The sequence below is a fragment of the Mytilus trossulus genome, chromosome 9 (assembly GCF_036588685.1).
Source record: "Mytilus trossulus isolate FHL-02 chromosome 9, PNRI_Mtr1.1.1.hap1, whole genome shotgun sequence".
Lineage (NCBI taxonomy): Eukaryota > Metazoa > Mollusca > Bivalvia > Mytilida > Mytilidae > Mytilus > Mytilus trossulus.
Window position 1 is genome coordinate 49,277,979 of NC_086381.1, and position 15,503 is coordinate 49,293,481.

General features: G+C 32.1%; 2 protein-coding genes across 2 annotated transcripts; both read right to left on the reverse strand.

Annotated features, from left to right (window-relative positions):
• Window positions 1–2,255: 2,255 nt before the first annotated feature.
• Window positions 2,256–3,674, reverse strand: LOC134684707 (uncharacterized). The gene has a single exon (XM_063544011.1). The coding sequence runs from the start codon at window positions 3,672–3,674 to the stop codon at window positions 2,256–2,258; it is 1,419 nt and encodes a 472-aa protein (XP_063400081.1).
• Window positions 3,675–8,954: 5,280 nt separating this feature from the next.
• Window positions 8,955–13,693, reverse strand: LOC134683965 (uncharacterized). Its single transcript, XM_063543270.1, has 5 exons — window positions 13,649–13,693; window positions 11,802–11,954; window positions 10,388–10,547; window positions 9,735–9,783; window positions 8,955–9,053 (listed from the first exon to the last, which is right to left on the reverse strand). Coding segments are annotated over exons 2-5 (348 nt in total). The 5' UTR covers window positions 11,940–11,954; window positions 13,649–13,693; the 3' UTR covers window positions 8,955–9,052.
• Between the last annotated feature and the right edge of the window lie 1,810 nt (window positions 13,694–15,503).

Consider the following 15,503-nt stretch of genomic DNA (forward strand, 5'->3'; position numbering starts at 1 on the left):
ACTGGTGTAAAGTTGTTTTTGTGTGTTGAAATCTTATATTTAACGGATGTTCAAATGAAGAAGCGTACACACTTTTCTAAATAACAAAAGATCAGTGGATGTTTGCTCTAAATTAACGGACAGAGGCGAATATTTCATAAATGTTTACTTGACACTTTAAATAATTGCATTGTGATATATCATACATAAAATAAAGCTACATTAAATTTTGAAGTAGCTACATGAAGGCAAGCTTAGGTGGTCATTATAGCGTCTTTATGATACTTCGAGTTTAGTACCTAGTTTTAATGTTTAAAACCTGAAGTATATCTTTTTATTATAATAATTGTTCTTGTCCAGTATGCATTAGAAAACTATGAAAAAGTCTACCCGCTGTCTAATTTACTCCTGTTATATTGTAACCTAATTTGAAAATAAATTTGAGAAAATTGTAGACGTGATTTTAGATGTTACTGGAGTATCATGACTGAATGCACTTCCAAATTAGCGCTAATTATTGTTTGTTGTTAAAACTGGGGAGTTCTATATTGTGATGCAGGCCGAATCATGACACCTTTATTACTATTCAGTTTTGTGCTTCAGTCTCAACATCGCTTACCTCGCAAAACTTTTAAAAATGTAAATAACACATTTTATACAGAACAGGCGTATATCTTTTGAAGAATGTCCGTACTAAATGAATATCATTAATACGACAGAACTGTACAGAACACATAGTCTTTCTTTCTGAAAAAAATGAAAGAATCAAGACATGTTATACAATACAATTTTATAACAGAGCAAAACATTAAGAACATATTTTTTGGCAGAAGTAAGATCATGGCTTCTGTCATTTAATAACCCATGAACAAAGGTCTTCGATGACTGTAAATCGGATGCAAATCAAATTATCAAAAACAGTCTATGTAATGAAAAGTCAATTTCAAATAAAACTAAAGGGAACATTAAATAATGAATTGATTATTACTAATTGTGCTGAATTGAACTCTTATTGACAACAGATGTCTATATCCATGTAAGACAAACAACGTTTGAGGAGGATATGAAGACTAAATGAATAAATGATTTAATTGACAAAAATAATAAAAAGTGAGGAATCAAGATAATAGGTATTGGCGCATCCATAAAAGTCCGCCACTTAACAATTTCAACATCATTTATTTCTAAATAACTGCAAACCGATTTTTTTTAATTGAAAAAATCGTAACTATGTTATATACTTTTTGATTTTGTTGTTGTTATATTTGGTGCGGAATCTGTTTTTTTACATATATATCAGATGTTTTTATTTAACGGAAGAAAAAGAGATAAAAATATTCTTAGAATGAGTTCATATGCCCTAGAAAAATTATAGTAATCATTATGTACTCTTTTACTTAAAGAATTCAAAAGACCAATAATAAGGATGATTATAATGATAATTATATCAACACATGTCTATTTACTCTTTTGTATTTGTAATATTCATGTGATGCAAATTTGAAATATAGTTTTATTGAAATACTTATTTCCATGATACTGATTAATAGGGCTTCAACAATTTCATTATTGATTTATAACAAAAACCGTATATGTAAACATTGATTGCCACTTAACATCAGGAACATTTTTTAAGGCGTTCAATGTAAAACAATCTTAATAGATATACTAAAATGTATGTATTAACAGGTTTCGAATAACATTCTACAACGTATCTAGATCTTTTGTCCATAATAATTTGCATATGTCAACAACCTATATTTAAAAAAACAAATCAATTTATAACATTAACCTTTTTTTATTTCAATATTGCAGAATATAACCAAAACAGTTCCTCGAAACTTATAGATTTAGTATTTACTTCGTTTGTTTTTTTCGGTCAACAAACATAAATTTTACAAAGAAATTATTCATCTGTGGGGACGATATTTTATAATATAACTCTGATAAAATACACAACAGCTTTGTAGTTTGACGTTTACTAGTTACTAATAGAAGATAAGGAGACGTCGCCGTGTGACGTCGACCTTAGATACAATATGACTTCCGATACGTTGCCGGTCCCGCGGTCTCCTCGACATTCTTGGGGCCTCCAAAAAAATTACTTTACGTAGAAAAGAAAATTGAAATACAACATAATTACATTAAGATTAAAGTCTCTCAAATGAAAAAATGAATCACAGTTCTTTCACAGTTGAACTAACGTAGTTCATAAAACAAAATCGCATTACAGTCCATTATAATTCCGTAACACATTTCTAAACAAATATGCTAGCTCATACTTTACTCCAAAAGTCCATAAAAATATTAAATGTTCTATTTAATCGTTGTCGTGTTTCCATGGTAATTTTGCATAATCTTCTTATATAGTTCTCTTTTTCGTTGTGTACTTGTTGAAATTCTACTTCTCGATCTTCAATCTTCCTAAACGCTTCTAAGTTGTGTTCCTCTGTTTGATGTGAAATAAGTACATTGGAAATACTTGACACTGTTGATAGCTGTGATTTTTCTGAATTTAACGGTCCAGAAAGTAAGTACCCTAATTTTGATTTGACAGTGGTGGGTCCGTTTCCGCGTACAACTTTATCTTCAACTATTTCCCAATAAAAATCGGCTCCAATTAATAGTGAAATTTCGAAGGTTTCCTCTTGCATAACTGGATGTGCGAGCTTTAGATCTTGTAAATAGTTACTGTTCCTGTCAATGAAACGAATGTGGTTCTGTATCGGCGAAGCTATCATGGGAACGATCAATGCATGTACTGAGATTTTATGTCCAGTTTCAGTTTCAACATAAACTGTGGTTTTATCGAGTCGCCTAGCATTAGTGTTGGTTTCTCCAAATGATGAGAGTTGAATCTTTTCGGCTCCTTCTCTCTGTAGATTCAATTTATGCGCAAGACTCTCCGTTACAAAAGATCTTTGAGCGCCTTCATCAAACAAAATATTCGTATCTGTGCAATGATGATCTGACCAAACGGGGGCCATGGCAGTTTTCAACAATACTTTTGAGTGAGTTTGTGCTGACGAGTGTAATATTGTTGAGTCTTCTTGTATCTCGGTATCCTTCACAATATTAACTACAGTTGGTGTAGATGTCATACTTTCGTTCGTACAACTGTGAGCGGAATCTTTCGTGTCAGTGAAACGGTTTTCACTTCTCTGATCGGGTTTCGCGGTGTGTTCAAATTCATTACATAAGCTAGTGTGATGTCGTTTACCACAGTTACGACATGAGCTTTTCGATTTGCATTCCTTTATGTGATGTGTACCGAGGCAGTTGAAGCATAAATTGTTACGTTTAACAATAGCGATGCGTTCATCTAAATCGCGTACTTTCTGGCAGTTGGCAGGCGAATGAATGTCTTTGCAGAAAATGCACGGCTTTTCTGTTAAATGCTGATTAATATTTCTAGTACTTGCGTTGTGTTTTCTTTGTGTGTTATCACCGACGAAAAGGGTAGTATACGAAATATCACTTTCTGTCTGTGTAACTTGTCCGGCTTCCATGATTTGTATCTCTTTATGTATACTTTTTCGAAGATCTCGTAATAACCAATTTGTCGTACCATGCTCCCGAGCGAGATGCTTTCTGATTTCTCCGGGTAGTTTGTTGATTATAATCGGGATTAATAAATTACCGTATGAGTCCTGTGTCTGTCCAAGCGATTCAAGTCCTCTAACTAAACTCTCCATTTTGTCGTAAAAAAATCTCAAGCTTATGAGATCATTTCGGGGTGGCGTTATATCAAGCAGTGTTTGTAGATGTGCTTGTGTTATTTTATGAGTCTGTCCAAATCTCTCTATCAGAACATTAACGGCTTCGGCATAGTTAGTGTTAGTTAGAGAAAATCCGGCAATTGTCTGAGCGGCTTCGTTTTCTAATAATTAAACTTTTGAACATCTGTTAATGTCGGGTTGTAATGAACTGCTGATTCGTACGAATCCCAAAAGCTTGGCCATTCTAATATATTGCCATTAAATGTAGGTAAAGTTAATTTTGGCAAACGGTGATTGCTGGATATAGCGGACGGGACAGCATAGCTTGACGTAGGAATTGATGTGGCAAATTGGCTTGTCTCTGTTAAAATTCGATCGGCATCATTTGACTGTGGCAATGACGGGGCGACATAACTTGTCTGTACTATTTCAGGTGAACGAGTAGGGATGAACGGTGGACTGTCTACATTTAAAACTTGATAAGACGAATGTGATGGTTGATTGGAAATGGGTTGTAATGTCTTATCTATGAATATCTTAAAATGTCTCAGTTTAGTAACAAAATTTGTAGTATACTCATCTGTGTCTACGATTTCCGTCTCTATATCCTCTGTTTCCAATGCGTTCTCAATTTGTTCATTCAGTGTGTCGAGTAACTTCTTCTTCTGTTGTAGATTTTCGTATGTGGCTAACAGCTCCTCTCGGTCGAATTCAGAACTTTCTTTTGCGTCGGCAAATTTTCGTAAAAGTCTGGTAACGGCACTACGATTGCCCATTCTTCTTGATTTCAGCTTTGGTAGCTCCATTAGTCACGGCACCATAAATGTGGGGACGATATCTTATACTATAACTCTGATAAAATACACAACAGCTTTGTAGTTTGACGTTTACTAGTTACTAAGAGAAGATAAGGAGACGTCGCCGTGTGACGTCGACCTTAGATACAATATGACTTCCGATACGTTGCCGGTCCCGCGGTCTCCTCGACATCATCTTCAAATCATTAATAGAATAATCTTATAAACAACCAAATATGGACGTGTTTTCCCGCAGTAGGCATTGAAATGGAAACCACTACTCTCTCATTATACTTCCTCCTTATATAAATTAGTTGTATGAAACAGCTTTCTGCATTTAATCTGTACAGAACGTCTTTACATTTAAGAAAGGAAGCTACTAGCATTATATTTTAACATTACATCGTTTGTCTTATTTTGCCTGTCTATTTTAATTTATTGTGGTTTTGTTGCCTTTTGTATTTTCTTCTCCGGTTTATTTGTATACTAGCATTTCAGTATCCATAAGTTTAAAGCTAATGAATATTAATCAACAACACTCAGATGCAATTAATCAAACAATACAATCAATTAGCATCAATACCGAAAACCGATCCATGATCTCCCATGTCAATCTTGTCTGAGAGTGCATCTATTTACGGTGAAGAATTTAGGCATCAAGTCAAATATTTTGTCTTTTTATTCTACAGACTATCAAAAAAGGTGTCGGGTAACTGCAAAATATTTCTTAATGCCAGAATAAGTATCTGTAGTCCGAAAATACTATGCCGTCTTTACGTTTTTATTCAACGTTCTGATTGTAAACATTTTTCAAAACATTGTATACTATGTATGTATTTAGACAGGTTCATTTAACAACGGGGGAGGGTCTAACACATATACAATTCATATATAAAAACATATAAAAGATATTTATAAGCCGTGAATATTTCAAAATAAAAGAGTCACCAGAAATGATCAGGTTCATCAATCTTAACAACTGGTATAGGTCATATAAAATGAACCCATATGATATGTTTTAATATCTTACATAAGCACCAAATAAATCTGTGAGGGCAAAGTTGAAGATTTTCATGTACTCTGATCATATTTATCCATGAAAATTGTTCTTTTAATCAAAGTAAACTGTTTTTGTTTATACATAAACACGTTGGCAAAATATGGCTTTTTTTGTAACCAACCATCAACGTACTGAAGTACTGAACATCGGATGACCGCAGGTTTTTGTGGATGGTCAAAAACACATGTCACAGAAACAGATCCTATCTCTATACCTAAAACTGAGATTTATTTACAGAGATATATTTTTGTTCTGATACAAGTTCGTGCGTGGAAGATGAGTGAATGACAGGAAATTCAACCGCACCATAATAACTATTATATCGTAGTGCTACTATCAGATTATTACATGGAATAGTTCTTATCGCATGTATTATCAGCCCTCGGTTCGATATCAGCTCAAGAGCCGCATGGCTCGAGGGCTGATATTGACCGAGGGCTGTTAAACATGCGATATGAAAAATGACGTGTTATGATTTTTTTATCATATGTTTCAACAGTAGACAAAAATAACAGATTTAGATATTGATCCTTTTACGTGGTTCTAGAAAAGAAGTTCAAAGAGTAAAAAGTCCACGGACGTCGGACCCAAAATTTGATACATTAAATATGAAATGTTTCTATCATATGCTTCAACAAAGAAAAACACACATTTGAATATGGACGAATCGACAGAAAAATAATTCAACATTATACATAATGAACATTGTTTGGAAAAGTAACTTCCTGAATTATGTTTCAGATAAACTTAAACTTGAAATGCATTTATTTAATATTTTTTTTAATTTTTATTCTTATTTGTATTATTTTACACAATATACTTTCCAGTATTCAAATAATTGTTTTGTACACTACTTTGTAATGTTTTTCACTGAAAACGTAGCATTGAGGTTTATTTTCCGGAATTTGCCGAGTATTACCGGAATGCCATGTAATAACGTTACGGAAAGGCATGTAATAACAATCGAAGCATGTGATATTTTTTTCATATCAGCCCGCTAAGCACCAAGTCGAAAAAATATGGAATATACTTTAATTTAATGCTGTCATCAAACGGTAAAACTCATAATATGTTATTACGTCTAAGTATATGATAAAATTCAGTATACCTGGGACTATTATACTAATATAATAATAGTATGTAAGCTTTAGCACAATTCTTAGGTACGTGTGCATAGATATCATTAATGTTTTTTTTTACTTTTACATATATATATGTAACCACAACATCTTTTCATATTATTAAGTTTTCTTTTAATAAAAATATGTATAGGAGTATCCGTTGAAAACAATAATTTGAAACAAGCGACAAGTAATGTTATTTTGCACTAGATAATGTGTGTTCATTTCTCTGTTAAAATTTTCTTGCGTTGTATTTGTGCTGTACTTCTGTCGCGCAGTGTTTATCGATATTTGTTAACATTGTCATAAAAGGGGTGTTTTTATGCCATTAATCTCGATTCAAACCTTAATTCTTTTCTTAAAATCTCCTGTACCAAGGGAGGGATATGGCAGTTGTTATCAGACAGTGCGTTTATGCGTGTGTTGGTGTTTGTTTTCGTTTCACTTCGGTTTTCGATTACATGTGTGTTGCATTGCCGTTTGTTTTTGGTTTCACTTTAGTATATCTGTCGTTTCTTTTGTTTTCCTCTTACAGTTTTTATGTTTCCCTCGGTTTTGATTTGTTTTTTACTCAATCGATTAATGACTATTGAATACCGGTATATTAATGTTGCTTTTCTTGACCCCAAAAAAAGTCAGCAGTAGTAAATATAAATGTGTTTTCATGTTTTTTTTTCAGTAAATGTACTTTAATCATTCTAATAATTTTCTGTGCTCTATTTAGTAATTCATTTGATTGTAAAGCTCCAATTTTGGGCACTATGATTGGTTAGTATCTTTATTATCTGTGCCTCTCTTCAAAAGATATATATCGATTTAGAGAAAACAAATCCGGGTTTCAAACTTAAACTGATGGAAATACATTAACTATAACCAAAAAAACACCGAATCAACAGAAACACTGAAGTGAAAAAAAAGCTGACATACACAGAAACAAACTATTAGTTAACAGTTGTCATATTCCTGTTTTTGTACAGGACATTTTATGATTTTTTTTCAAGATTAACATTTTATATTCGAATGATGGTAAATTCAAATAACTTATCGCATGCCAAAATCAGCGAGATATAAACACATGCATTTCTGAATGAAGCATAAACAAAGGGCGGAACAATCCAGCGATAGACAAAGTCAAAATAACAAGCGAATTTGCATACGACGTCCCTGAAAAAAACCAAGATATTCATATAAAAAAATGCCAAAAATAAATGTACGGCATTTAACATGTTTAATACGTTCCTATTATGTTAAATCAACATCATATCTTAATTAGGCTTATAGATTAAGTTTATCCCATTCGGTTTACAGTACAGAGAACAAAGACAACTGTTGTAAATGCTTGCCATTTAATATCTTATCATTATTCAAATCAGACTTTTATAGATGACTATTCGTAATGGGCTTTGCTCATTGTTGAAGGCCGTACGGTGACCTATAATTGTTAATGTCTGTGTCATTTTGGTCTCTAGTGGACAGGTGTCTCATTGGCAATCATACCACATCTTCTTTTTTATATGCCAGATGATTGTGAGATTCGTCATGGTACAATTTGCCCCAGATAACTATCATGTGAACTATTAAGCTCCTGTGATGTATAACCTTGCAGTGGTTGCTGTTGAGATCATAAGAATTGATTTGAAAATCAGGGAATAAATGTTAAGTCGTGTTGTAAGTTCAAGCTGTTATATAATTTAACAAAGCAAATAGTTCAGACACGCTGGGATTATAACCTAAGAGAACTGGTTTGATTAATGACCACTCAAAATTATACCCATAAACATTGAGAATGGGAAAATTCAAATTAAAACATAAGCCAATGATCGATAAACAAAGTGTTATACTGAACTAAGGGCGGAACAATCCAGCGATAGGCAAAGTCAAAATAACAAGCGAATTGACATACGACGTCCCTTTAAAAAAAAAGATGTTTCTAAATTAATATTAATCGCCTTTGTTGAAATCTCAGCTGATTGCTAGTTTGTTACATTTTCTTCTGCTGACAATCTTTTTCATTTTTCTTTTGGATGACGTTAATTGGTTTCCGTTACGTTTTTCCATTTATGTCAGTTGTATTGACTGATAAAAGTTTAAAATCTTTGTTTTATTAATTTGTATTTTTTAAAAGAGAACCGTTTTTTTTTCACTAGTCTAAATCACATGATCTCAGACTATCTAACATATGCACGACTTTAAACTGACTAATGAACCTGCGTTTAACAAAATTAAGTACTAGAACATTGTTACCATTTTTACCTTACGTGACACTAAAAAAGAACAATTTAAACTTTTGCACTGCTTTAATAGAATTAAAATTGTCAGAAGAAAATAGAGCAACGGAAAATCTTCGTAGGTTCTAGTCTTCATCATAATAATTCTTCTGAAATAAAAACAAAAATATATAAATTATCAATCAATGGATTACCCAATAAATATACATAATAATAAACAAACAACAAAAAACTTCTAAGACCAGAAGAAACAAAACCAACAGATTGCACACAGTTAATCAATACTCTTTTGATTATTTACTTATTTTGTGACAATAGCTAGTACGGTATATTTACATGTGACGTTTGTTTTAACATGTACAATGAAGCAGTTAATATTCATGATTCAAAGATTTATGTCACATACGTAAGTTTTATTACTTCCTTACATATTTTTGGCTTTCTTACGAGCGTTACTTATAGATATACTTAGAGATTTTGTTGATGAAACACGAGTCATTCGTACCCAATTTTTTGATGAATTGTTTATACCCATCTATATGGAATAGTGCAATGCACCAATAAGTTCTATTAGCTTTTCAAAACTGTATACTATATAAGAACTATATTGTTATTTTTTGTGGTGCTGAATTTTAACCTTAGCTTAAATATAAATATTTAATAATCCTTTTTCTTCTTTTTTTTAAAATAAAAAAAACCCTGTGCACTAGCAAGAGTAAATGCACTTTCTTTATCACAAATCTTTCAACTTAGTAATGAGGGCATTTATAATTGTCTTTATAGTAGCAGTTATAATTCTTAAACAAATATAAGATATATAAAATACTTACCAACATTCCTTAGCCGCATCAATTTCTTTACCATCGAGAATTCCATCTCCTATTTGTTTCGAAAACAGATGTATATTGGATTAGAATAAGGATAGTAATCAAAGAATGTATTTTTGAATGTATTTCATTAATAAAACTAAAATTTGTTATATACAACACAAGCCCATCAAGAAAGTGTGACCGTGACAAGCAGCGATAAACAAATAAAACAGATGAACAGATCAATCCGTCACATAAGTATCTTAACATAATGGTTTCAATGTCTTCAAGTCTATTTGATGCCGTCTAATGAAATCTAAATTCTGGTAAAAACTCAAAGGCCTAGATTAAGCATTTTAAATACCTTCCAGTTGTATTTCCGACACACCCATTTTCTCTTATATCTCAATTGGGGCTATGTTTTGTTTTGTTGATCCATTATTATAACTTTTACTGATTTGTTTATGTACTGTACTCTATTTGAAATAAGTAGAGGTGGTATGATCGCAACAAAGACCTTGTAAATGAAAACCCTAAGGAAAAATGTATCTTAAAATATGTTTATGTGTGATGCATTTCTTTTCAGTTTGTTTTCATCCGTTGCAGGTATAAATCGGAGAAATGTTCAGAAGGAAACAATCAGAAATACTTTTCATACGTTAAGTTCAGCTTACCGTTTTTATCAATAACAACAAACAACTCTCTTACACCAGTGTTTTCTACGTGGTGTCGTAGTGCCTCGGCAAATTCTTCGATACTTATCACATCGTTGTTGTCAATATCGTAATTAATAAGATTACACGGCACATTAAAGGAGTAATCTTTTCCCTTATTCTAAAAGGGAGAAAAAAGAATTAAAGTAAAAATCTCATTTTCTTGCAATCTAAATATAATTGTTATTGGAAGTATAACATGTAAAGCATTCGTCGTTGATTTTCAATAAAATTGTTATACGATGATGACTGATGTTCCCATATTTTGACTATTTTATTGATTGTGACTGTTTATTTAACGCATCATGTAAATGTAACGGAATTTGATGAGACTGTTATTAAAGTGAGAGGGTTAGCGCTATAGAACCAGGTTTAATCCACCATTTTCTACATTTGAAAATGCCTGTACCAAGTCAGGAATATGACAGTTCTTGTCCATTCGTTTTTGATGCGTTTTGTTTTTTGATTTTGCCATGTGATTATGGACTTTCCAAATTGATTTTCCTCTGAGTTCAGTATTTTTGTGATTTTACTTTTCACAGAATAAGTTAAATTCAGTCGGAATATAATCAAATGAAATAACTATAACCATGATTGAATAAGTTAAACAAGGTGTGAATTACCTTTCAACAGCATTAGTCAATAGAATAAACGAGGAGCGTCAGTATTTGTGTGTTGGATAAATATAGTCCCAGTCTCTAATAGACCCAGTCTCTTATAAACCCAGTCTTAATATATGCATATTATATTGACAACTGGTCTTAAACAAAAAGTCAAATCAAATAAAAATTGTCTCTAATAAACTTCAGTCCACTGCAACCGTCTCGCTTTCAGCATTCCGAGATTCCACAAATTAATACATTTAAAAAACAATGTATACATGTTTTGTTATATCTTTACAACATAATTTAATGATGATCCTGATTAATTAAACTGAACTAAGAAAGTTCGCTTGATTGTCATATTTTGGGATTTTTTGTTAGATTTTCAGAATCCTCTGGTTTTATCAATTTGAACACCTTAAAAAATATCCATTGACCCCAATTTTTCTTTTTATAAATCTTTTACATGTATAATGATAAGACATCTGTAAACGTCTTATATGATTTTAATTATCTTTTAATAGTTGTTTAGAACTTAAACTGGTCAATGATTAAGCTATGAAACTTAAAGAGATCGTATCCCCCCTCCCACACATTTCAATATCTCGAAAACAACCACATTGACCTATATATTTGTTTTGCTCTTTTGATTCCTTAATTAATCCGGGACCCCCAAATATAATCTAGTGTTTTGAAAAAATAATCATTTCGAAACTGGGAAGCGAATTCTCTCAAGTAAAACATTAGTGTAGGTGCCTGTAAAATATAAATACCAGTTCCTCAGTAGAACGTCGCTTTCTGTGCCTCTTAATACGAATCCCGATTGTAATATGAACTCGCCAGCGGGCTGAACACATATTGATAAGCATCAAGAGACCGATAAATCCTATTACGAATTTCGTCTGGTTCATACTGCGTACTTTTCACTGAAATAGAACAAATAGTGATATTAGTTACACAGCAAAATTAAAGAACTAGTATTTGATAATGTTATTTATATGTATAATAATATGAATAATATAACAAAGGTAAAAAAAACATTTAATATACTTATAATTCTATATTTCAGTTAACAAAATATAGCCTTTTTTGGTTATTATTTAATGAATGGCTATTATCTTTTTTGAATTTATTGAACCATAAAACTATTTTTTGACTCTTCACATTGAATAATCCGCGAAGCGGATTGTGTTAAATGTGAAGAGTCAAAAATTAGTTTTATGGTTCAATAAAATCAAAATATATTATTGCCATTCATTATAAATAAATTTTTATCAAAAATAAGGCTTAAAGAACTTTTCATATTGTTTATATTAACAATAACAACGTACACACATGCTGGCGTATGAATACACAACGTCAGAGTGGGCGTGTCGCCATCAAAATTGACAACATTGAAAATAAAACTAATAATTTTAACCAATCAGAAGACAGTAAAAAAACCAAATTTATTCATAAAACAATATAGGAGAAATAATATATTTACTTACCAGTAAAGGGTATATGGTATATAAGTTTTACACTAATATCAAGGCAAGATGACATTGAATGGGAACTGTTATCAAATACATTGACATAGTTCCATCAGAAATTCAGAAGAGGTAACAAATATTGCGTAGTTAAAAATATGAACCATATCATCATTGAAATTGAATACATGTAATACAATTGTGTGTCATTCAACTTTGTTTTGTTCTCATTTTTGATTTATTGTACTCTTGTAGTTTCCAAACGCTTTGCTATAAATAATTTCAGGTATATTCTCGACGTGCGTAGGACGTGGGAGAGAAATTTCAACCACATTCATTCGTATACTAGCTATATAGTGTATTTCTAGAAACTTGATAACAATCTACATATTTAAGAGTTCTTAAGTCTTTTCCTTCCCGATGATGGTCTTTGTGGTATTTTAAGAATAAAGGCTTATGGGCAAAGTGTACAGAATAAAGAGCTAGAAATATCACAGAAAGAAGGTCTAAATATATATATATATAAACAGAATAGAAAAGGATATAAAAAAGAAAGGAATAAAAAAAAAAGAAAGGAAAGAGAAAAAATAATTGAAGAATAACTAATTAAAGGATCCTACATAAATAATCCCTCCAAAACATTTATCAATGGAGGTTATCTTAGATCAATGAAAGCATAATTACTCTGTAAGTATAAATTATGTGAACAAATAACAAATCTTAAGTGGAGAAGCGAAATATCTAAAAGGGAAATCTAAAACAAATCAGGTAATCAGATTAAATGAAAGGCCCTGAAATGAAACATCTTAAACAATTAAAAAAAAAAATAATGGTATAATTCATTTACCAAAACAAAATATGTAAGACATCAACCAACGACAGCAACCACAGAATTACAGGCTCCTGACGTGGTATAAGCACATACATAAAGAATGTGGCGGAGTTAAACATCTCAACCTCCTAATCTGTGACAGAGGTGTATAACAGACCAACATAAGAACGAACTATACAAATCAGTTGAAAAAAGGCTTAACTCATCAGATGAATACAAATGGAAGTACATATCTGATAGTACTTGCAGTTACTAACAGCTAGTTCATAGCTTATAATAACTACTATAAGAAATCATGCATCCTTAACTAAATTCTTACCAAGATTTCTGTATATGTTGGTTGAGACACACTGGCATACACCAGAAATACACCACTTTTATACTGTATAACATAGTGTTGTTACCGCGTCAACAGTATTGATTTCTCTTTAATGTATTTTTTTTTTACTTCATTTGATTTTTAAAAGTGTAAGAATTAATTGATTTCTTGTCCAAAAATACCGCGTGTTGCACTTTTGTTTAAAAAAAATGCTAAATGTTTTTAATTACATGTATTTCTAAATATATATTCAAACATTACATAAATTGCATTTATGTCACACGTGTCAGAAACGTATCCCAAAACATACACATAAATAGAGTAAGCTGACAATAATTCAGTTAAACAGGGGTGGGTATATTCAAAGTACTTTTAAAGAAAAGTTAAGAGTATAAGAGTAGAACGAGTAGAACCCTCCAGGTCCACGTCGTTTTATAAACTCGGGCTACTTTGGTAAAATTGTTTACGGTACTGTTAAATCGAACAATAACTTACAAGTCGAGAAAACTCGTCAAACCTTAATAAACGAAATTATTTAAATAAACGATTATCTGAAATATTAAGTTTTACGTCGCGATGACCTTGAGGGCATTATGATATATTGCTATCGCCTAGATTTCGTAACTTTCGTTTTGACTTTGTAACCGATCTTTATAGATATAGACAGTGATAACTACGCGGATATTAACAAGCGCAAACAAAATTTCTTTATCGTTTGTTATAAATACATCCCTTAATGAATACTGGTAAACATACATTACACATTTGGACTAAACATCAACCCAACAATGTGAGATCTGTAAATTGGATTTCGCTTTTTTTTGTTCTTTCCACGCCAGGATTCGAACACATGCTACTGAGATATCGTGACACCGAATCGCCTGCACTGTAGCGGTCTCGCTAGACCACACGACCAACTGGGCTTCATAAAAATAAAGCTTTCGGTGGCCGGGTGTTACCTTTTCACGTCAGTTTCAATATAACGTCGTACTACAGTACATGATATATAAGGCATGAAGAGATATATATACGATTTGGTGTCACGATATCACAGTAGCATGAGTTCGAATCCCGGCGAGGGAAGAACCAAAAAAACATTGTTGGGTTGATGTTTAGACGAGTTGTATATACATTATGTACACAGCCATGTATCACCATCATTGATGGCGATCCGATGGATACATCTGTTGTAGGGTTGTAGGGTTGTCACTGACTCAGACGTACTTATGAATATAATTATATTCTGTGACTGTATCTTACATTAATTTGTAGGCTCCTTTACTATATATAATTTAGCTGATCTGTAACAATAACATCTTCATGCCTTATAAATCATGTACTGTAGTACGCCGCTAGATAAAAACTGACGTGGAAAGGTAACACATGCCCACCGAAAGCTCTTTTATTGAGAGCCCAGGTGGTCGTGTGGTCTAGCGGGACGGCTGCAGTGCAGGCGATTTCACAGTAGCATGAGTTCGAATCCTGGCGAGGGAAGAACCAAAAATTTGCGAAAGCAAATTTACAGATCTAACATTGTTGGGTTGATGTTTAGACGAGTTGTATATACAGTTATAAATATATATATAAGATACTTTTTCATGAAAAAAAAATCCCACACCATCTCATTTCAAAGCAGGCCATCATAGTAGTTGGAACTGATATACTTTATAATTGTTAATCCGTTACATATATATAATAAAATATAAAACAAGGTGATTTTATACTATAGCTTTGACTGATAAGTTGTTAATCACAAAATATAAACATTATAAATTGATGATAACCCTACTAGGCAATGCGCAATGGGCCGTTCTTCTGTACTATAAACATAAAACAAGTAATGCAGTAATTGTAT